We start from the raw sequence: 24,489 nt of genomic DNA on the forward strand, positions 1-24,489 counted from the left end.
TCAGACAGATCATCGCCTACTGCAGATCCCACCATTTTCTTCATGATTGCGAAGTTCTTCGTTAAATAGGTCCAGCCTGATTCCCACCCCCTCCACAGCCCTCTCCCGTTCACTGCTCTCTCTTCCTGTCTTCATTTCTGTTCACCTTGTCTCCTCGCCTAGAATATTGTTTGGCAACCAGTGGTGACAGTCGTGGTGGTGGTGGTGGTGAGGATGGGTTGCCTTCCTCATAACCACCATGGACTTGATCACCATCATCATCTTCATTCCACTCCATTCATGTAGATGGGGTGTCGTCTCAGTTGATCTTTATTACAGCCTTATGATGAGCTTTGAAATTTCCAGTGAAAGATCAGAGGACCAGTTTAAATACCCAGCTTGAGGCCCATTCACAAGTCTTGGAACCAGATTTCAAATCAAGTCTTCTGAGCCAGTAAAATCTCCAGCCCTTCAAGGGGCAGACCCCCGACCCACTTCTCTACCCCTTCCCCTCCACACTGATCTCTCAATTCTTGTGGCGCTAGAGTCAGATAAACAAGTTCTTCCTATGTTTTCACCTCCTTCTCTTCCCCAAGGTAGATCAGAAGCGAGGGTTCTAGGGTATAGACATCTTTGGGCTCCACCGTTCCTAGGAACGCCCTTTGTGATGGAGGGTCTGTGTCCTCCCCCAGCTCTTTGTTCTCCATTCTGACTTTCCTGCATGCGTCCGCCTCACACCCACCTCCCCGTGTGCTTGAGTGCTGATCCCGCTCCTTGAGACTCCTTCCCCACCTTTTGTGTATGGCAAACTCCTGACCTGGTAAGACTTGACTGGAGGACCATTCCTCCAGACAGCCCTGCCACTCTCCTCCAACAAATGGGGAGCCTCTCCTTGTCTGTGTGCCCTGAGTGACTTGTGTGCACCTCTATCACAGAAGTCCCTATCACAGAAGCTGGGGGATTCTGCTGACTCTGGACCAAAAAACTCTGCAGGCCTCTCCATTTTTTCCAAGTTACTGATTCTGAAAAATGAAGCTCACATTGAACAGACCTCATGGGCTCTTTTCCTCTCCCCTGTAGCTGGATGAAGGTACTCCTCCAGAACCGAAGGGGACGTTTGTCGACTATCAGACGACGGTGGTTAAATACTCCAAAGCTATCGCGGTAACAGCTCAGGAAATGGTAAGAGGAAAACGGGCTGCTCCGCCACTGCTGGTTGCCCTGTTACCCGCTGCACCACCGGATCTTCAGATCTGGGGTCTGTGGTGGAGAGAGATCAGTTCTCTGTATTTCTAGTTCCTCCCAGGCCACAGCTTTGTCCCAGTCTGTGGTCTTTCTGGCTGCCTGTGGTCTAGAAGCTCCAGGCCACTGGACACAGGCCACAGTGGACACTCTTCTCATGAAAAAGCTCCAGATTAAAATGACTGAGAGTTGGGCATGAGGACAGGGGAGCAAAGAAAAGGGAGAAAATGAGGAAATGAGATGGACGTTGCGAATTACAGAGAAAGAACAAAATCCTGTTTATCTCACAGAAAACTTGAGATGTTTTTAACGATTAAAGTTACAGTACAAGAGAAGGCATTTGGAGACAAAACTGAGATTGTCTGGTGGAATCAAATTTTAATGTTTGGACAGTGCTTATAATGAATAGTACAATATTGACAGTCTTTCAGGCAAAATGAAACACTGGTTATATGAAAAATTTTTTCTCCTGGCAACAGAAAGGCGTGTAACTTTTGGAGGTGGCTTTTTTGTTTTGTTTTTTTTTCTAAAATGTAATGTATTCAGAATTGTATTACATGGATATTTAGCTGAAAATGGCATTGAAATCCAGTGAATACTATCTTGATAGGTTAAAAAGTTGTACAAGGAAAGAAAAGTATTGTCCTCAAAGCATTAATATGAGGACCTAGTAAGAAAGTTCTTAACTTCTGAAGGCTCAGATATCACAGGATAAAATTAAGAGATGGCCTCTTAGATGCTGCCACCTAAGCCTGAGTTGCAGGGACCAGACTGGGCCACCGCACGGTCCCTGCCCCACCAAGCCAGGCGCCTCTCTGGATGGTTTTGTCATGTAGTCAAGTGTCCACTAGAGGTTGAGCTTGGACCACAGAGGCTCCCCTGGCGACAGCTGTTCATTCTTAGAAACTCTGCGGTTGTGCCAGGCTCGATGTTGTTGAAAAGGGCTTGGACTGCAGAGGAAGGAACAGTGCCCGTCTCGGCGACAGGGAGAAGGCTGGAGTCGGCCCTGAGCTGGCCCTGCTCAGGAGTGCTTAGGGGCATTATGGCTCAAATCCGGTAGCCCAGCAGCGCTGACTCCTCTGAGCAGGGAGCACAGCGCAGAAGCAGTGAAAATACCTTCAGTGGCCTCAGGAGTTTCTGGAAGAAAGTTTCTCAGCCCACCCGTCTTGACCTTCAGCGTCCACACACCTAAGGAGCCCAGTATTGCTGCTCCTGGGTGGGCTGGCTGGAGCCTTGAGGGGTGAAGAGCCCTGGGGGGTGAGAGCCCCCCAACACTGACAGTCCCCAGGGTCATTGTGCTCCTCATGGCAGGGTCATGTGGAGCAGGTCTGGGCACAGCCTTGTTCTCTCACCATGCAGTGTGTATTTCCTGCAACCCCACACCTCCACCTGAAAGCCTATGACATTTCCTGGTAAGCATGCCTTAGATGGGCCCACGTTCCTGTCCAGCTTGAGTGGTTGTGTAGTCATTTAACAGATTTTTTTTTTCAAGTCCTTTAAAATCAAGGACTTCAAATGCCACAAAGAGTGAGGAAGTATTGTCACCCAGAGTGAGAGAACAGAGGGGATGGAGGGAGGAGGCCTTGGATCCCACAGGGACATGGACACCTGTGTCGGTGGCAGCTTACAACTGCCCTTGTGAGACCTAAGACGCATTTTTGTCAGAGGCGAAAAAAAAAACCTAGAAGCAAGCACGTTAGCTCGGTAGAGTACACCGAGGTGAGTTTTTATGTGAAGCAGAAGAAAACTGTAGAATATCTTCAGAGTGAAAAAAGGCAGACCTTGACCATTTAAGCTCATTGAATTTATGACTGAAACATCATTATTCTTCAGAGCAGTGTTATTACAAAGCTGTATTCTGTGAGTTCCTTCCACCAAAACGTTAGACTTACCCATCACCACAGGCACGATTTCCTGATGATCCTGTCCTCATGCCCTCTCTCGGTGGCATGGCACCTGCTCCTGGGTCCACAGAGACCAGACCAGCCTGGGAGAGCATATGAGCGGGGGTGCGCCCTGCCCAGGGCTGGGCTCCCTTCCTGGTGACCCCGCAGGGCAGGGCTGGTGGAGGCTACCGCTCTCACCTCCCAGAGAGTGGGCCCCTTGGCCCGGCCTCCACACTGCACAGCCTGCACCCGAGCATGTCGCCTTGACCCAGCCAGGACCCGCTGGCCTGCCGTGTGGGCTGCAGCATGGGCTTTGCTTGAACTGGGCTCTCCAGCGTCCGGCCCCACACGCGAGCCACAAGCTTAAAAGTGAATGAGACCCTTTGGCTCCCAGTGGTATTAACACGTGGTTCTCATGCTTCTCTCTGTGTGTCTGTGTGTGTTTGTGTCTTGCTTGTTTTCTTTTTCCAGATGACTAAGTCGGTTACTAACCCGGAGGAGCTGGGAGGACTGGCTTCACAAATGACCAGTGACTATGGGCAACTGGCTCTCCAGGGCCAGCTGGCAGCAGCCACGGCGGAACCAGAGGAGGTCTGCCACCTTAAGTCCCTGTGTTTAGACACAAACCCACATTAGTGCCCGCTCCCCCGGCCGGGCGATGGTGGGGGTGGGAGGGGCGGGCGGTCTCCATAGCTCAGCTCCACTCCAGAACACCCTACCCCGATAGTTCCCTCTCCTCTGCTGCCAACCCTGCAGGTTCACACCCAGTAGCCCCGCCTGTGTTCCAGGCTCGCTGCGCTTCCTCAGGCTGCTGGGCATAGAGCTGGAGCCACCTGGGGAGGGGTCTTGCAGACAGAAGGACTCTGTTGACAGTTTTCTGCCACGTCTCCTGTCCCCCAGCCCATCCCAAGAGCAGGGCGCACATGGCCATTCTCCTCATACTTCCTGTGCTTGCTTAGCAACCCACTTGATTATTTGTGTATTTTCCAAAGGCTCACAGAAGTATTAGACAAGCCAAGTATGGGATCTACCTGCCCCTCCCTTGAGAAAAACCTGTGTAGCCAGCCTGCTTTTGTGAAACAAAGTCTTGCCCAAATGTTGGTAACTTTTGAAGAACTGGTCCAGATCCCTGTCCTTGGATCCCTGTGGACTTCTTGTCCTTCCCTCCCTGTCTTCCCCAAGCCACTTTCCTTAATGGCCAACACAGACTCACCTTGGAACACGTACACCTGTAGGAGGCTTAAAGAGGCAAAAGATTGACTCCAGAGGCCACTCTCTGAGAGGTCCCATATCTCATACCTCTGAGAAATCAAATGGTCCATTGACCAGCACACAGGGTGGGTAGAACTCTGGGGCCCCTGATTACCCCCAAATCAGTGTTAAACACATGGAAGGGGCCTGACCCAGTGCATGGCCCCCTAGAGAAAGACAGACCAGCTTGCAGTAAAGAATAGTGGAGTGAATTTCAGGGACCAGGGACAACAAGGTAACGATATCCATGGGATTCTGAGATGTACCAGGCTGTGAAGGCAGAAGGTTGTGGCTGGTCTTCCCTTCTCCTTTCGATGACAGACAGTGTCCCCAAGTTACTGTTTCTCCTGGGAGTCAGGTCTAAGCATGTCTTCACCAAGACTCCCAGTGACACTACCGAAGTGAAGACCCAGAACCAAATCACTTTCTAACGTGTGTGGTAACAATGCATGTAAATGGAAGTATCACATATATATGTACTTGCATACATATATATCCAGCATGGGATGACTTTAGTTTCTAACAGTGCCTGCGTTTTGAGATTTTAGGATGATTGATTGAGTTTTTAGACTGCAGCATGAATAATTCTATTTGCCATGAGTCTGTCAAGTCACTATCAGGAAAGAAAAATGGTCAGAGACCCACATAAGATTCCGTTGATTTCTTTACACAGGCCCATCATTTAAAAAACAAAAACCAGAACCCCCCCCCCCCCGCTTTAGTAAGAGCAACTGGACTCATAATTCATTTGATTAACGTGCAATTTTGAATTTCATAAACAAGCATAAGGGAACTTCTGTTACAGTAAGGGAAAGCTTGGTTGGACAAAAGGAAGAAGTGTTTGGCTTTTCGAGAGGATTGAAAACTAAAAGAGATTATGATTGTAGGGGAGGTTTGGTTTGGATCTCTTGTCTCTAGGAATCTTTAAAGATGGAATTTCCATGATTTTTCTTTGGTTAGTTTCGTTTCAGTTCAGTTCAGTCGCTCAGTTGTGTCTGACTCTTTGCGACCCCATGAATTGCAGCACTCCAGGCCTCCCTGTCCATCACCAACTCCCGGAGTTTCAGTGCTAGCCTAAACAGCATTGCTGAGTGAAGACCTCGTGATCTATAGAACGCATTCACATCTGAGTTCTTATGAGCTAGCAATCCCACCCTGTGTATGAAGCAAACAGTTTTCTAATTGCAGCCCAGACCACTGAAACAAAATAGGCCAGGAAAAAAATTGCATTGCTAAAAGCAAAGCAGCAAGTTCCTTTACATCCTGGCCCTGCCTTTGCGGCAGCTGACGTTTCCATTAAGGTTTCCCCTGTTCACCGTTACATCTTGAGATGTGTTTTACATTCCAGACACACGAGCAGTGTGACCTGGAGCGCAGAGGGGCAGAGAGAATATAAAATTACTGGTGGCTTGCTGAAGGAAAATTCTTTGTGTGCATTTGCCAGACAGATATTTGGGGGAAAACTGAGAAGGCTAGGAGATCCCTGAAGCAATGTAGTTTTTTTCCCCAAGACTGTGGAATTATGTGTATACCCAAGAGAGCCCCACATCACAGCATGTGAAAATATTTATATCCAGGGCAAGTAAGAAGCTGGCCCCTTCACTGCAGGCCTGCAGTCTGCTCTGCCGAGTCAGCATTTCGGGCTTTTCCAAAATGTGACAATGACAGGAAAAGTCCTGGCTCTGCCCTCTGAACATCAAGCCGGAGCTTTGTATCTGCTAGTTTTTCCATGGAAAATTCAAAACTTTTGCTAACATCACTGCAATAACTTCTCCAGAAAAGTTAAAACCCTCTGGCAGCTTGGCATTTTATGATGTACTTCCTCTTTTTAAAGGGACTTCCCTTTAAAAAGCTCAGATGTTAAAGAATCTGCCTGCAATGCAGGAGCCCCAGGGGAAGATTCTCTGGAGAAGGGAATGGCAATCCAGTATTCTTGCCTGGAGAATCCCACGGACAGAGGAGCCTGGCGGGCTACAGTCCATGAGGTTGCAAAGAGGCACAACTGAGCAACTAACACTACACTGCTACTACACTTCCTCTTTTTAAAAAAGAAGGAAAAAGATATATCCCGTGAGCCACTGGCTTCTAAATGTAAATACTGGGGAAAGGTTTAGTGATGATGGTGCCGTGTCTGAGAGCACGTTGCTGTAACCACTCATAACACTGGGTGTCTTAAAAGCTGGCAGGAACATTTGTCAAGAGCCTGTGGTGAGAACCACAGCCCTCTCCCCCAGATGGGATGGGCGTCCACTCTAGACGTCCCTAAAACTTTCCACTCCAAGGCACACTTTCTGTAGGTGGGAAAGCAGTGCCCTGCACACGCTGGTTTTCCCTGCCATGTTTTCTGTCTCAGGAGAAACTGTAGTTTGTCAGATAACATCCGTTACTGCCTTTCCAACTTCCACAAGCTCTCCCAGGCAAATTATACTTGACCTGGTTTCCGATGTAATTGATCTTGAAGCCTGAGAAAAATCTGTACGTTTTGTTTAGTTTGAGGCAGTAAAAGATGATGGATCAGTGTTTCTTAGGCTCCCTCCAATTGAAATGAGAGCCAGAACTTCATGAAAGCCAGGCTTCTAATTTCCCGCAAGGCACAAAACCAAGAGACAATCTTCTCCATTTTACTTTTATTTGGGCAGGATGGGGAATTGAGGGTTTTTCTTGAGGTTTAAGTATTGCTTGACTCAAGTTGCCAATTTCAAACTCCAAGTTTTATGTCTTAGAGCAACATTCCTTTATAATAAACACTGGCGGTGAGTTGGATCACTGTGGGGGTGGAAGGTGGAAGGGGTTAGTGCTGTTTGTTGAGAAGTTTAGTGTTGCTTTGAGAAGCTTAGCACTTGTAAAGCCCTTATCTGCAACAGCCTTTCAAAATGTGTTCCCTTCTAGGATGTTCCTCCAGCAGTACAAAACATCCTGTGAAATTGCAGTACCATTGAGTGTGTTGATTCTGGTGTCCTTCACTAACCCATGCGCCCATGGAGACAGATAGGAATATGCAAACCATTTATCCAATCCATACGGCACAGATGCTGTGATGGGCTCTGGCCCATCTTCCCTGAACTGCAGTGTGTAAGGCGAGAATCATTCACCCTTCCCATTTCATAGATAAGCAAACCAAGGAGACTCAGGGAACACTGAGAAATGCCCAGGACCACACAGCTGCCACAGTTCGTGTTAAACCCACCCTCCTTTTAAAATTTGACTTACTTATGACTGCACTGGCTCTTCATTGCTACACGTGGGCTTTCTCTAATTGCAGTGAGGGGCCACTCTGTAGGTGCAATGAGCAGCCTTCTCATTTCTCTGCCTTCTCTTGTTGAAAATAAGGGCTCCAGGTACACGGGCTTAGTTGGCCGGCAACATGTGGAATCTTCCCGGAGCAGGGATCGAACCCGTGTCCTCGACATTGGCAGGGGGATTCTTAACCACTGAACCACCAGGGAAGTCCGAAGCCCCGTTTTTAAATAACTTTTTGGACTAAGTGAACGTTTCAAGTATAATAAGAAGGTAACAAGTTACTGTGTAGATAGAAAAGTCAGGATCCGAACCCAGGTTTATTGGGAATCACAGTTTGTGCTCTTTGCCCTGCACCAGGCTATAGAAGATAGTCATGTGATCTAGCACAGACCCAAACTCCAGCACCAAGCCCAGGGTTGACTAAGGACTCCAAAGCTTTTCTGTTGTTGAATTCATTTGGTCTCATCCCTTTGCTTTCTGGTGCTGGACTTCCTTGGGCTTCCTAACTGAAATTTCCCACTGGTGACCACTGCCAGCTCCATAGCTGTATTTAGAGGATTGCTTGCTACAAACATGATGTCATCTCCAGGAAGCAGGCTGAACGCCAGGACTTTGGGGGTGTTTTTATAGCACCGCCTTCTGAGGGGGCTAAGAGAACATGAGTGGGTCGTGGTGGCGGAGGTTGAGGGGGTGTCTTTCCACCATTTATCATGTCGGCCCATAGATTTCAGGTTTGGAATGGCTCAGGAGTGGGTGCCGCCTCCTTCCCACCCCTACGTGACTGGGGAGTGATTTCAGTGGCCTGTGGTTGTCCCAGGGCCCTGTCATTCTACAAACAGAAAGCCCAGGCTAGGCTCTGTGCAGGGAGCAGGAGGGGTGCCTGGAGAAGGCTCTTCTGAAAACCAGGTCTTTTCTGGCACAGTAGCCTCATACCACATTCTCTAGAAACCCCACGCAGCTGGTGCTCTGGAATTCTGCACGTTTGACTTGAGTTTCCCTTTTTAAACATACACTACCCGCCCCCCCTGCCGCCCCGGGCCTTGCCCTGGGGCATGGGTGGTTTTGTGCTGGCTTCTGGCTGGCATGGCGTCTGCTCTGTCTGGGGTGGTCAGGTATCTGTAAGGAAATGTTCCCCTTTTGCTTTATGCACAGGCCAGTATCCTCTGCACCATGCAAGCAGGGCAAAATATAGAAACAAGTTGGTGGCCAAGGCTGTAACTGGCCTTTATAATCCCACCTTTGGATCACTTAGCCTCAACTGTTGACTATTTAGGCCAAGAATATAAATTTTAACTCCAAAGAAAGAGTATAGTAATAACAAGTTCCTTAAGTTTTAGATGTTGAGTTTCCATGAAAGATTTTGTTGGGGATTGGGAAAGAGTTCTGCTAAGTGGAAAAAAAAAAATCAAATTAGAAGAACAGTGATCTAATGAACAGTGCACCGTGCTTGGGATGAAACACTTAGATTGTCATTTGGCTTTGTGAGGGATTGGCTGTGTGATCTTGGGCTAATCACAGCACTTCTCTGGGCCTCAGTCTCCTCATCTGTAAAATGGGAAGACTGAACTCATAAGGTCTTTTTTTATTGTGAAAGTCTGTGATTGTTTCTTTCTCCATCCCCCTACTTGACTTCCCTGTTAGTATCTTGCCCTTGAAGACCTGTGCTCATCCTTGACAGCAGAGCCCTTACCTTTGGGTTCGCTCTCTTTTCTTTTTAATTGTAAACTGTATTTATTCATTTATTTTTGGCTGTGCTGGGTCTCCTTTGCTACACACAGGCTTTCTCTTGTGGTGGCGCACTGGCTTCTCTTGTTGCAGAGCATGGGCTCTAGGGCTCAGCAGTTGTGGCGCACAGGTTTAGTTGCTCCTTGGCGTGTGGAATCTTCCTGGACCAAGGATTGAACCTGTGTCTCCTGCATTGGCAGGCAGATTTTTAACCACTGGGCCACCAGGGAAGTCCCTTGCTCTGACTCTTGGGAACTTAGGGTTACACCATATGGGTCTGAAAAGCCTCTAGAGCCAGCCTGAGAATAGTCTTTACTGGGCCATCCCCCTGCTTCAGCTTGACCTTATGTTTAAACCAGCAGACATGCCCAGCAAACAGATGCGCTTCGATGGCATTGCCACTGTGTGGGCTGAATTCAAGCCTCTCTCGTTCTCAGTGGTGGCCCTGATGCTGCACTAGTCCAGATGTGTTTTCAGAGCTGTCCGATTGCACGATCCTGGCCTGATGCTCACGTCTCATTCCATGTGGAGACGGTCAGCAAGAAGCCCTGCCGAATTACAGAGCTTTTGTAGCACCTGCGCATGTGTGATTAGAAGACACCCCAAAGAGCAGAAGCTCACTTCCTAGGCAGGAGAATGCGTTACAAATGGATTTAAACATCCTTTGGGCCCCAGAGGGTTAAGGGAATAACATTTTCCCCTGAAAGCATTATGTCTGTCTATAACAGAGTGAGCAGTTGCAGCCTCCTCACTGCCCAGAATCGCCCTTTCTTAAACTCTGACACATGGGATGATGTTGGAAGACTGCATCCAGGTAGCTCAAATTCCCAGGTGTGTGAGTTCCCAGGTTTTACTCATAAAACCTGGACTCTCTGAGTAACTCTTCTTGAGAGATGCTGGAAGGATAAGCACCCAGCTTCTAATTATTGTGGATTTTTTAAAAATAACTCTTAGCTTAGGGGTGTTTTGTTCTGTGTTCCTTTGCTTACCTGGGCTGTATTGATCAGACCGAAATGGGAACTGTTGTGAAACGAAGCCAGAAGAATGCGAGCTTTGGGAGACTGTTTGCTGTTGTTCAGTCGCTAAGTTTTGTGCAACTCTTGGATCCCATGGACTGTAACACACCAGGCTCCTCTGTCCTCCTCTGTCTCCCAAAGTTTGTTCAGATTCATGTCCACTGAGTCAGTGATGCTATCTAACCATCTCATCCTCTGTCACTCCCTTCTCCTTTGCCTTCAGTCTTTCCCAGTGTCAGAGTCTTGTCCAATGAGTTGGCTCTTTGCATCAGGTGGCCAAAGTATTGGAGTTTCAGCTTCAGCATCAGTCCTTCCCGTGAATATTCAGGGTTGATTTTTAAGATTGACTGGTTTGATCTCCCTGCTGTCCAAGGGACTCTCAAGAGTCTTCTCCAGCCCTGCATTTCAAAAGCATCAATCCTTTGGCACTCAGCCTTCTTTAGGGCCCAGCTCTCCCATCCGTACATGACTACTAGAAAAACCATAGTTGGGAAATGGAGGTGGAATTTATTACACCACAAAGAGACAGCTGGCACCTTATCCATAGTGGAGCTTATTTGGCTTTTTTTAAGCAAATTACCGTTTCTGATCACACAACGTAGGGGTCATAAAAAGCATGCACGCCTGCTGGGCCAGCAGCTCTAAAAGTGTGACTTTTTACGGAAACCTCAACCTGGCTTGCTGGAAAGGAAGCCTGGGCCCAGCATGGCTGCTCTCGCTCCGTGGTACAGCTGAGGAAAAAAGGTGTTCTGGTTGGTAAACACAATAATTTTGTAAGAATCTGAACCCTTTGAAATATGCTTTATACTAAAGCTGTATATTCTGAACTTCTAATTACCCTCTCCAGGCTTTTGTGAGGAATCAATGAAATTAAATGCCTTGCCTACTTCAAAGAGGCCCTGACACACAGGAAGGGCTCAATAAACATGGGTTGAATGAATAATCCCACAGAGTTCATCTAATTAACATTCTTACCTAGTGGCTCAGGATACAGATAAGCATTGCAGCAGAAAAGGTAACAAATATTACCAAGCTTGCTTACTGGGGACTGTGGGCATTTTACAGTCTCTAAAAAGGGAAGCAAACCCAACCAAATTCCATAGTTCACCAAACACAGGCTCCTAATAGCAGTGGAATTTTCCTAGCCAGGCTCCCCTAGGACATAGGAGAAATTTTCCACGGAGGGAAGACCTCGACGGCAGGGCCATCATACTTTGCCTCCCCACCCCGGACTTGCCTCCACAGATCGGCTTCCAGATTCGCACTCGGGTACAGGACCTGGGTCACGGCTGCATCTTCCTGGTGCAGAAGGCGGGGGCCCTCCAGGTGTGCCCCACGGACAGCTACACCAAGAGGGAGCTGATCGAGTGTGCCCGCGCTGTCACAGAGAAGGTAAGGAGCAGCCCTCAGGCCAGGCAGGCATGATGACACCCAGCTGTGCCCAGGCACAGACCAGGCAACCAAGCCCAAAACCAGCCGGCCCGGTCAGGTCCAGATGTCTTCCCTCCCACACAGGGTCTCCCCAGGGCAGCTGGGGGTGATCCGTCATCCCGAGAAGCTGGGGGACTGTCCCACCGAGGTCAGGGCCCTGGTTCTCACCTTGATGGGCTCACCTATGGACAGACTGGTCAGACCACGTCCAAGTCACAGTCAGTGCCAGGACCTCTCCTGAAGCCCCTGGGGACATTGTTGCCCCCACCCTCCCTTTTCAGGGAGGCTCCCAAGTGCTGAGACTAGGTAAGAAGGATCCACATCTCCTCTTGTGTAACCTGTTTATTTCCAGAGGAGACAGTGCAGTGAGGAGGGTTAAACCCCCCAAGGTCACATGGTGGGGAAGGGGGACAGGAGCCACAGGACACTTCCTGACTCTGGGCAGCTGTTTGTAGAGACAGACTCTCATAGCAGAGAGCATAGGGCTCAGCTAAGCCGCTTCCCCCTGCCACACCTCGCTTTCCTTGTCAGTCAAGGGAGGATGAAGAAGTAGGCTATCTGGCCCAGGGGTTGTGCAGGTTATATACAGAGGTTAGTGTCAAAGAGCTTGGCACCATGCCAGGCACACCGTTCAAGGTTTGACTGATTTCAACCACTGTTCCTTAACTCTGTTCTCCAACACCCCTTCTTCTAGGAGGTTTTCCCTGGTTCACAGCACCCCGTTCTGAATGTCCCTCCCTCCTGCAGTTTGCTGATGGTTTTGCTTGGCTGGTTTCTTGGAGTTATTTTTCAGGGCCGCTGCTGTACAGGCTGCGTGGGGTGCCAGCAGCATCACCCGTGCTTAGCGGGTGTTGCCCTCTCCTTCGCTTGGGTTGCAGGACAGAGAGCTCCGCATTGTTGAGAAGCTTGGCAGCAGGACTTGAGGGGTGCACAGGGGACCCTTCCCTGGAAGCTGCCGGGACAGAGGCTCCTCTGTCCGTGGTCTCTCACCGTGGTCAGGCATCGGTCTCCCGCAGCCCACAGGACTATCCAGGCTTCCCCAGGACAAGGAAATAAATCTCTCAGCTCGAGGAAGGCATTCTCCCTCCTTTGAAAGCCCTTCCTGTTGTTGAAGTTACTCCTGCCAAGTTCCCCTGTAGGAGACTTTGGAATAGGAGCATGAAGGAGGGGAGGAGGGGGTCCAAGTTGCGAGGTGCCAGTGAGCATGGCCATGCAGCCTGATCTTCCTGAGCTGGCCTCCCTCCATCTTCCTGCTTCTCCAAGCAGAGTACCCCTGACTCAGGATGCCAGGAGAGGGATGAGAGGCAGGGAGTTGGCTTGTTCAGAGTATCTAGCCTTACGGGTAGCTTCCTGCTGCATCTCCCTGCCCTCCCATCTCCACCCAGCATCATCCTTACCTGCCTAGGTATGTCTGTGATCATCCCCAGCCAGGAGGACAGACCCATAAGAGGAAGACAGCAGGTGGGTGGAGAAGGAAGGAGGGGGCTGGTGTGGCAGGAACATGGGGGGAGGCCTGGGAGATAGGAGGTGGTTGTGAAGGGAGCTCAGCTCCTCTACCGTGGCAGAGGAGCCATCCCCAGGGCTGGGGCAGACACAGCTTGCCTTGTGGGGGAGATGTCTCTAGAAGCATAAGGGTGTGCTGGTGGCAGGTGGTGGCGCAGGAGGGTGGTGGAGTGGAGAGGTTAAAGGAAGGCATCCTCTTTGGGCTCCAGCCCCTCTGGGGTCCACTCGAGAATTTCTAGTCAAGAGGCAGCCAAGGGAAGGAGTGACAAGTGTCAGCCGAGAGCTTGTTGTTGTTGTTCAGTTGCCCAGTTGTGTCCGACCCTTTGTGACCCCATGGACTACAGCACACCAGGCCTCTCTGTCCCTCACCATCTCCCGAAGTTTGCCCAAGTTCATGTCCATTGCATCAGTGATGCCATCCAACCATCTCATCCTCTGACACCCCCTTCTCCTTCTGCCCTCAATCTTTCCCATTCCAATGAGTCGGCTGTTCGCATCAAATGACCAAAATACTGGAGCTTCTGCATCAGTCCCTCCAACAAGTATTCAGGGTTGATTTCCCTTAAGATTGACTGGTTTGATCTCCTTACAGTCCAGTGGACTGGCAGGAGTCTTCTCCAGCACCATCTAGTAAACCCTTATTACATGCCAAGTACTTTATATGCATCTTCCTCCCCTTTTCCTCCCATCGGCCTTGACTGGTAAGAAGTAATAGCCCCCTTTTCCAGATGAGGAAACTGAGACTTAGAGAGGTGAAACCCTGCCCAAGGTGGTGCCACCAGCAATGGCAGCGCTAAGTCAGGCAGGCTGCTGGATCCAAACTGCTGGCAACCCCGAGCCATACTGACTCCCGGAGAGAAAATTCACTGCTCTGTTTGTTCTGTTTGGTTTTGTTTTTTACTTTCCCCCTAGATTTATTGAGATTTATATAGTTGACAGATAACACTGTATGTTACTCATACTTCATTATAAATGCAAAAAGTGCCTGTGTCTGTGTATTTTTTCCTTATGATGAGAACTCTTGGGACTTCAGCATCTTTTATAAAGATCGCAAAGCAGTGTCAGCTATAGCCATCATTAGTACATTGCAGCCCCAGGATTTACCTTAGAACTGGAAGTTTGTGCCTTTGACCAATTTCCTTCAGTCTCACCATCACCAAACTCTACCCCACCCCCTTACCATAACTACAAATCCGATCTCTCTTTCTGTACATTTGATTGAATTTTTTTTGTTTTGTTTTCATTTTTATTCAGTGTATTTAAACTGAAAATGAAAATTTTCTTCTCTTTTCCCCATTTCTCCTCCTCCTCACCCCCCGCCACTGGGTATCACCAATCTGTTCTCTGTATCTTTGGGCCTGGTGTTTGTCTTTGTCTTTGTTTTCAGAGTCCGCATAAAAGAGAGGATATGTGGCATTTGTCCTTCTTTGATTTATTTCTCTCAGTATAATGTCTTTGATGTCCATTCATGTTGTTGAAAATGGCAAGATTTCGTTCTTATGGCTGAATAGTTTTCCATTGCATGTATGTACCACATTTCCTTTATCTAATTTCCTTTGATGGGTGCTTAGATTTTTTCTGTGTCTTGACTAGGACAAATAGTTTTCCAATGAACATGAAGGTGCATATGTGTTTTTGAGTTAGTGTTTTCATTTTCTTCAAACACATAGCCAGAAGTGGAATTGCTGGGCCATATGATAGTTCTATGTTTATATTTTGAGGAATCGCCATAAAATTTTTCATATAGGGCTGCACCAATTTTTATTTCCAGCAAAAGTTGTATAAGGGTTCCCTTTCTTCTACATCTTCGCCTACACTTGTTACTTCATTTTGATAATAAACTTTCTGACAGAGGTGAGGTGATAGATATTTCACTGTGGGTTGGATTTGCATTTCCCTGATAATTATGTGGAGCATCTTTGCATGTGCCTGTTGGCCATCTGCGTATCTTTTTCAGAAAAAATGTCCATTTACATAGTCTGCCCATTTTTAAAATGATGGGTTTTTTTTTGGGGGGGGGGTGGCTATTGAGTTGTATAAGTTTGCGTTCTGTTTATGTTTATCAAATATATGAATTGCAAATATTTTCTCCATTTCAGTAGCCTGCCTTTTCCTTTTGTTGGTGTTCTCCTTTACTGTGCAGAAGCTTTTCGGTTTTATATACACATATATTCATTATACGTACATACCTGTGTATATCAGTATGTAAACGAGTTCCGCTTGTTTATTTTTGCTTTGTTGCTTGTGCTTTTAGTGTCAGATCCATTGCCAAGACCTCTGTCAAGGAAGTGATCAGCTATATTTTCACTAGGAGTTTTATGGTTTCAGGTCTTATATTCAAGTCTTGCATTTAACCCAGTGTGAGTCAATTTTTGTGTATGGTAAATCATAGCAATCCAGTTTAATTTTTTTGCATTTGGCTGTTGAGTTTTTTCAACACCATTTAATGAATACACTGTTCTTCCCCCATTGCATATTCTTGGCTCCTTTGTCATAAATTAATTGATCAGATATGAATGGGTTCGTTTCTGAGCTCTCTAATTCCATCTACACATCTGTTTTTATGCCTTTACCATACTGTTTTGATTACTGTTGCTTTGTGATTTAGTTTGAGTTGTTTTTTCTCAAGATTGCTTTAGCTATTTGGATCTTTTATGGTTCCATACAAATTTTAGGACTGTTCATTTTCTCTGAAAAATGCCATTTTAATTTTGGCAAGAATTGTGTTGAATTGTATATTGGTTTTGATAGTATGGATATTTTAATAATATTCTTCTAATCCATGAGCACAAAATGTCTTTTCATTTATTTGTACTTCTTTCAATTTCTTTGACTTCTTATAGTTTTCAGTATACAAGTCTTTCTCCTCCGTGGTTAAATTTATTCCTAAGTATTCTATTCTTTTTGATGCAGTTATAAATGGGATTGATTTCCTAATCTCTCTTTCTGATAGTTCATTATTAGTATATAGACACACAATAGGTTTTTGTTTATTGATTTTGTATCCTGCAAGTTTGCTGAATTCATTTATTAGTTCTAAAAGTTTGGTGTTTTTTTATGGAATCATCAGGGTTTTTTATATAGAATATCATGTCATCTGCACATAGAGACAGTTTTACTCTTGCTTTCCAATTTGAATGCCTTTTATTTTTTTTCTTGTCTTACTGCTCTGGCTAGGACTTCTACTATTGTATTGAATTAACCTGGTGAGGGTGGCCATCCTTGTCTTGTTCCTAATCTTAGAAGAAAAGCATTTAGCTTTTCACCTTTGAATATAATGTTAACTATCTGCTTGTCGTATGTGGCCTTTATTATATTGAGATGTGTTCTCTCTATATGCACTTTGTTGAGAGTTTTTATCATCAATTGCTGTTGAATTTTGTCAGATGCTTTATCTGCATTTATTGAGGTGACTTATTTAACTTTTTACCCTTTGTTTTGTAAATGTGGTATATCACATTGATATCTGGATGTTGAACCAATCTTGCAACCCTGGAATAATTCCCACTTGATCATGGTGTGTGATACTTTTATTGTTTTGTTGAATTTGGTTTCTTGATATTTTGTGGAGGATTTTTGCTCTGTGTTCGTCAAGGATGTTGGCCTGTAATTGTCTTTTTTTGTGGCATCTTTGCCTGGTTTTGGTGTCAGTGATGTTGGCCTCGTAAAGTGAGTTTGGAAGAGTTTCCTCCTCTTCTATTTTTTGTGTTCTTTGTATTCTTTTTCGTTTTTCAGTTTGAAAACTTTGGGGTTATATTTCCTCCATCTTCCACGCCCGCTGACTTGCCCTCTCTGCCCTCAGGTATCCTTGGTGCTGTCAGCTCTCCAGGCTGGGAACAAGGGAACCCAGGCATGTATCACAGCTGCCACTGCCGTATCCGGGATCATCGCCGACCTGGACACCACCATCATGTTTGCGACTGCAGGGACCCTGAATGCAGAGAACAACGAGACATTCGCAGACCACAGGTATGGGAGTGACAGCCATCCTGGGGGCTCCTGGACAGGGAGAAGTTCAGTGTGGCCTGATGGACTTTGGAGATGCTGCCCAACATCCAGAAATATGGTTATGCATTTTTATTTTGAAAGGATGTTCAAAATGGACACGGGGGAAATGGACCACGTAATCCAAATAAATGCCTTTTCTCAACTACAAACAGAATTGTGTTCCAGCTTTGCCTTTCACAGGCTACATCCAGTCTGTTCCAACTTTTTCATCTTTTTTTTTTTTTATTTCTAAGCTAAAAAGCTATGCCCTTGATTTTTTCACTAACCCTAGTGGGACTGGGAGTGGCCCAGGCAGGCATTTAGCTCCTACCTAAATGGAGAGTGAAGCTCCAAGCCTGCTGTCTCTCCCAAGCTGGCTCTTCAGACTCTGCTTCAGAGGCTGGGGCTAGTGTCACGTTTGCTGCTGGATATATCCCTCCATGTTCTTGCCACATGTCCAGCACCTTTCTTCCTCTCTCCGTAGCCCCCGGACTGGGCAGAGGAGGTGATTCCCAGTGCCCTGTCACCCCTTCCAAAACTCAGCCCCCTGGGCTCTGACGTCCAGGTCCCCTTACCCATGTGTCCTCATAGCCCCCTGTCGCTATGAAGTATTTTCAGGGCTACTGGGAACCACAAGGAGGAAGCTACAGGGCTGGGAAAGGGGACCAAACTGATAGCCCTGAATCTGTAATTGAAGTTTTATGATTAATTGACTGGGAATTCTGAGCTGACTTTCCTCTCCTCTATCCTAATTCTCTTACATGGGAGATGAGAGCCTCCTATTACAAGAGGAGAACTGGATCACCTCTCTTCTTTAATAAAAGCCCTTAGGAGGGTTTCTTTTCTTCCTAACTGGGCTTCCCAGGTGGTGCTAGTTGTAAAGAATCCACCTGCCAATGCAGGAGACACAAGAGATGTGGGTTCAGTCCCTGGGTCGGGAAGATCCCCTAGAGTAGGAAATGGCAACCCACTCCAGTATTCTTGCCTGAAAAATCCCATGGACAGAGGAACCTGGCAGGCTACAGTCCATGGGGTTGCAAAGAGTCAGACATGACTGAGCACACACACACAGGGTTTCTTTTCTTCCTGACTACCAGTGACCAAAGTCTACCCTTTGTCTGCCCCCTTCCCCTGCCTGCCCCCCGTTCTCAGGGAGAACATTCTGAAGACAGCCAAGGCCTTGGTGGAAGACACAAAATTGCTGGTGTCGGGGGCTGCGTCCACTCCAGACAAGCTGGCCCAGGCAGCTCAGTCCTCTGCAGCCACCATCACCCAGCTCGCTGAGGTGGTCAAGCTGGGGGCTGCCAGCCTGGGCTCTGATGACCCCGAGACCCAGGTAGGCATGTCGTCAGGCCTCATGTTCCCACAGACTCGATGCACAGGTCTTAGAAGAAAGTGAGGGCCAAATAGGAACTTGGGGAATAGACAGTGTGTGTGTGGGTGCATCTGTGGTTTAGGGACTGGTAGGAAGCAGTTATCCAGGCAGGGGAGTGGCATGGACTGTAGCGCAGCCATGGCGATGGATACAAGTGCACAGATTTGCGAGGAGTCTGTGAGGAGGTCTCTGCTGGGCTTGGTAAATGATTGGTCACGCTGAGTGTTTGGAGATAACAGCAAGGGAACTGGCCAGGACAACCGTGTGTTTCAGGCTACATCAGTGAATGGACAGTGGTTCCCGGCACCCAGCCGAGGCTCTCTGAAGGGAGGACTGGCCTGGGTGGAGATGCGGATGAATTCAGATTGCAGAGTGTTGAATTAGAAGTTCCAGAGAGACACTCGGGTGGAACAAGTGAGTAGGCTTGAGCTGGCTCCGGTTGGAGGGTGTGGATGCAGGGATTGTTCACCAATAAACAGTGACCACAGCCACAGAGGAGAATGAGGAGACGGGGTCAGGGCAAAGCTGAGGAATCCATCATCTGGACCATCTTCAGGAAAAACAAGATGCGCAAGGAGACTGAGAAGTGGCAGCAGCCAAGGGGAAGAAAGCCGGGGGCCTGATGGTAAGAGCAAGCAGTGCTTCAGCCCTCCAGAGACGCTGCCGAGGAGGCAAGAAAGGAGAAGACGTGAGAGCCAGCTCCAGGGCCATGGATGGCAGTGCTTACCCCGTCAGGGCTGTTAGTGAGGAGTGGCCAGATGAGGGTGAAGGTAGGAGGCAGGATGTATAGATGCCCCGTTTGAGAAGTCTGACTCTGAAGGGGAAGAGAAAGCGGAACTCGGGGGCAGAGATGGTCTCCAGGCTCTGTGACTCTCTGCTTTGGATTCAGCCCCTTCACTGATGTTACCTGCTGGGTCCCCAACCCCCAGCCAAGACCATCAACTCCTCAAGGACAGGAGCCATGGTTTATTAATCTTTGAAACAAACACACGGCTTCCACACATCGTGGATGCCCAACAGAGTAGCTGAGCTCTTGCTGAAGTAACAGCCAACCATGGCCATCGTTGATGGATTCTTCCCATTCCTGAGTGCCAGATTTAAACATCTCTCTGCTGTTTCACCCCCCAGCACCATCAAATGGTAAACACTTCAGTTTCCACTGCTTAAAGTATACTCAGTTAACAAGCCTGTTAGGCCCATTTGGACATCACTGGAGACAAAGCGTCCCTCCGTCCTGTGCCAGAGTTGATGACAGCTACTGTGCTGATGAATACAACAAGACCACCAGCTCTGTTCCCCCACGGCTGTGAGCCCTCCCTTCCTGACATCTTCCAGTGGAGCGGAGCCCCTTGAAGGAAACATTCCGTGTGTTGGCTTTTTGCTCCTTGTGCTGGCTTTCTCTTTGATAATATCAGGGCCCAGATTGACTGCCCTGTGGAATTCAAAGCATTCACAGAAGTCTCTGCCTGGGCATTGTTCTTACCCGCATGGAGGAAAGAAAAGCTAGAAAATGCATCAGTACAGTTGGAACCCAAGCCTGGCTCGACCTGGAATGAGTCAGCTGGGAGGATTTAGATCTTCGGATTTAAATCCAAAATGTATCGAATTGCTTAGTCTTTAACTCCCAAATGATCCAGATGTCCCAGAACCCGTCTTCTTTTGAGACCACCAGTGCAAAATGCCCCGTCTGAAAGGTACACCCACTTCTTCCTGGTCACTGTCCAGTGACTGGGAGGGGACAGCCTGTGCCAGGTGTCAGCAGCACGCCTGCCTGCTCCGCCTCTCCCTGTGGTCCCCACTGCAGCCCCTCCTCAGGAGCCCCATCACAGCCCAGCCTGCCCTGTGGTTTTTGAGGCTGGCAGAGGTCCATGCACTTTGTGGGTGAGAAGCCACGAGCTAAAGCGGGTGGGAGGCTGGGAGTCACAGCATGGCTGTGCTTGCAGTGTCTGGGATGCTAGTGTTTCTAAGATGTTTTCACATTTGTTATTTGGTTCATCCTGCTGGCAGTGTGGTAGGGGGTGGAGGGCTGGCTAGCACTACTCACCCCATTTGCAGATAAAGGAGTCAGGGCCACAGGAGCCCAATACAGTCTGGACGTGAAGACTGTGTCCTTGGCATCACGCTGATCAGAGTCTGAATCCCAACCCAGCTGATCCCAGGCTCTTCAAGTATGGACACAATTATTGTAGTTCCCACTCGAAAAGGTAGTGATGAGGGTTAAATAAGATCGTGTGCCTTGTACTTGGTACCTGGAACACTGCCCTCTGTGCAGGGAAGCTATTGTTGTAAGAATTAGGAGTTTTTATTGTAGCTATTGGACCCAGAAGACTTAAATGTAATACCCAGCATCATGGAATTCCTAAGGACGCCTGGTACTTGAGATCCCAAGTCTAACACCCAGAAGTGATCCGTTGTCTGTTCAGTTAGAAAAGTTAAGGCGCTGAGTTCCATCTAGTGTTACGTGGGTTCACACTTGTATATCCACTCATTCCCTGAGGATTTTCTGAGTGCCCACTGCACGCCAGGCCTTGTTCTGAGTGCAAAGCACAACAGAAGTCCAGGCCGGCCCTCCTGGAGCTTCCATCCCAGTCGAGGAAGGCACATGGTATATAATGAAGTAATTCCACATTACTTCATCATTATTATACTACAGCTAAGTGCATTAAATAAAGCAGGGCAAGCTGAGGGCATTCGGTGGAGATGGGCTTGTGGCGCAAGTGGTCAGGTAGGGTTTCTGAGGACATGACATTTGCTTTGAGACCTGAAGGATGAAAAAAGCTGGGGTTCAGACAGAGAAGGGGACGGAGCAGAGGCCCTGATGTCAGTGGGGGAGGATTTGCAATGGGGAAAGAGATAGACCTGCACGCCTGTAGCGTGGCGAGTGGGTCAGGATCCTACCTGGGGATGCAGGTGGGCTGCTATGGGAGCCCTCCAGGCCAGGCCAGGGGGGCATGCATTTTGTTCTCAGTGGTTTTGGTGACCAGTTCTGGGTACAGGTGAGTGGTGTTGTCTCTCGGGGTGTCTGCCTAGCTGCCTTCATCCTTTCACAGGCAGCTTTTCAGCAGAGCTGTCGGCCAGGACATGTTTCTGAACTTGCCAAATAGACTGTACCTGGGTTCTGCATGCTGGCTCAGCATCTGCCTCCCTCAGGGAGCCTCTTCAAGCGTGGATTCTGGATCTCCACCCAGACTCCTACACTGGAGTCTCCAAGGGCAGGCCCTGGGGACCCTCCTTGCTGTGCGCCGGGGAGCTGTGGATGCTGAGCCCTGCCTCCCAGGTCCCCCCCTGCCCTGCTCTTGTGCTGTGTGATCTTGGCGTGGCTGCTCACCCAGGGTGCATGCTCTGTTTCAGGTAGTATTGATCAATGCCATCAAAGACGTGGCCAAGGCCCTCTCAGATCTCATTGGTGCTACCAAGGGAGCTGCCAGCAAGCCTGCCGACGACCCCTCCATGTACCAGCTCAAGGGGGCTGCCAAGGTAGAGTGGAGCCCCAGCCAGGGGCACGTGTGCCAGGGGTGCCCCAGTGAGAGACTGAGATGACACTGCAGGGTTTTGGAGGGGACAGTGTGCATCTGAGTTCCTTCCTCACGTAGAGATGTGGGCACTCATGCCACCAGACCTGCACTAAGAGGGATGGGACCTCAGCACACTCTGTTTTCTCTTGGCCTGTCTTCCCATGCAGGTGATGGTGACCAATGTCACCTCCCTCCTCAAGACCGTGAAGGCAGTGGAGGACGAGGCCACTCGGGGCACACGGGCACTAGAGGCCACCATCGAGTACATGAAGCAGGAGCTCACGGTAAGGAGCCACCAGTCACCTCCCTAGGGCCCTGTATCCAACAGCCGACCCCAGTGCAACTTCTCTGAGATTTTGCTTGGAGTGCCTGAGCTAAAGAGGCCCACTCACCTGCCTGCTGGTAGCCTGGTGCCATGGAGAACCTATATGATACTGACCTCAGAATTTGCCGAGGATCAGTTTGCAATTGTTAATTAAATGAATTAATGTATAACTTGGGACCATTCAGGTTTAATTCCACTAAAATTGCAGCATAAAATGAAAGCACTGCAGAAGAGCCTTGGCAAAGGGAAAACTCACCATGGCCCTTTGCACTTGCCTTGAGTTTATGCTTTTTTTTAAATTTTACTTATTTTACACTAGGTCTTCATGGATGCATTCAGGCTTTCTCTAGTTGCGGGAAACAGGCTGTTTCTTTGTTGCGGTGCACAGGCTTCTCACTGAGGTGGTTTCTCTTGTTGTAAGGCATGGGCTCTAGGGTGCACAGAATTCAGCAGCTGCAGCTCACAGGCCCTAGAGCACACAGGCTTCAGTAGTTGTGGCACATGGGCTTACTTGCTCCGCGGCATCTGGAATCTTCCTGGACCAGGGATCAAACCTGTGTTCCTTCCATTGGCAGGCAGATTCTTATTCACTGAGACACCAGGGAAGTCCTCGCCTTGAGGGGCCACACATGGCCCCTCCTGATTCCCATGGCCATCAACAACAGCTCATCCTGCTGCACACAGATAGATGTGGGAGTCTGAGATCACTGTTAGGAGAACCCAGACGCTTTTACCGGGGACACCTCCCTTTAACTTCAGGCTGCCTTCCACGTGAGGTGTCTGATCTCAGAGACTCGACCCTGTGTTCACTCTTGCCCAGTTCCACTGTCTTGGAACGAGGGTATCCTGGGGTTACTGTGATTGTCTCCTGTTCTTTTGACTCCATGGTGGTTGTGGATTGCCTCATCCTAATCCCTCGAAACAAATATGCTGAAAATGAGTAGCTTCAAACTGAGATTCTTCTTTTTTTAATTTATTATTTCAAATGCTATTTATTTTCATTATTTTATATGTACATTTATTCTTAGTAGGCCAAATGACTATACACAGACAGCTTTAGGACGTTTTTCAAAGAATCACAGGTAAATAAAATTTAAATGTAGAGGCAACATGGGCCATCATGTGAGGTTCCTTTTTAATAGCAGATCTGCTCACAGATTCAGCTTCTCTTTCAGAAGGAGGAGTCTTCAGAGAGTCACCTGCAAAGGCCACAAGCTCCTGAGGGTCAGCAGTGTGTGCATGCTAAGTTGCTTCAGTCATGTCAGCTCTTGCAACCCTACAGACTATAGCCCTCAAGGCTCCTCTGTCCATGGGATTCTTCAGGCAAGAATACTGAAGTGGGTTGCCATTTCCTTCTCCAGGGGATCTTCATGACCCTGGGATCGAACCCACATCTCTTGTCTCCTGCACTGGCAGGCGAGTTCTTTAACACTGGTGCCATCTGGGAAGCAGTAGAAATGAGCAATTCTGTTGGGTTTTAGTGGCGAAGACTTGGGTTCTTGTGTTCTGTTTTTAATGACTCCAACCTTGGTTGCCATTGTGCTTAGTTCTCACACAAAGAAGACACGAAAAACTACAGGCAGTATCCTTAAGACCGCTGCCTGGCTCTTGCCTGCCTACACGGGCTGGGAGTTTCTTTTCTTTTCTTTTTTTTAATTTTATTTTTTGGCCATACCATACCACATGGCATGTGGAATCTTAGTTCCCTGACTAGGCATGGAACTCTCACCCCCTGCATTGGAAGCTCAGTTTGTTAACCACTGGATCACCAGGGAAGTCCCTGGGCTGGGGTTACTTGTCAAAAGTCTAGAGACACATTCTGACAGGTGTGGGTGGGCCAAACAGTGGCAATGGAAGAGATTTGTAATTCCTGGGATATTACACATGGTCAGACTAGAACTGACCTACATCCAAAAAAAAAAAAGAAAAGAATTGACCCAGATGATGCATGTCCATGAACGTAGGAGGTTCCCAAAGGAGCCTGAGGCCCCAAGGCCCATGTTAGCATGGAGGG

General features: G+C 48.2%; 1 protein-coding gene across 1 annotated transcript in view; it reads left to right on the forward strand.

Moving 5' to 3' along the window:
* Nucleotides 1-24,489, forward strand: part of TLN2 (talin 2) — a 208,630-nt gene that overhangs the window by 145,595 nt on the left and 38,546 nt on the right. Inside the window, exons 41-47 of the mRNA XM_068964068.1 lie at nt 1,060-1,161; nt 3,579-3,698; nt 11,585-11,731; nt 17,076-17,242; nt 18,413-18,596; nt 21,987-22,112; nt 22,318-22,434. Of these exons, the coding sequence (XP_068820169.1) occupies nt 1,060-1,161; nt 3,579-3,698; nt 11,585-11,731; nt 17,076-17,242; nt 18,413-18,596; nt 21,987-22,112; nt 22,318-22,434 (963 nt within the window). The remainder of the gene's footprint in view (nt 1-1,059; nt 1,162-3,578; nt 3,699-11,584; nt 11,732-17,075; nt 17,243-18,412; nt 18,597-21,986; nt 22,113-22,317; nt 22,435-24,489) is intronic.

Source organism: Capricornis sumatraensis, chromosome 2 (genome assembly GCF_032405125.1).
Source record: "Capricornis sumatraensis isolate serow.1 chromosome 2, serow.2, whole genome shotgun sequence".
NCBI lineage: Eukaryota > Metazoa > Chordata > Mammalia > Artiodactyla > Bovidae > Capricornis > Capricornis sumatraensis.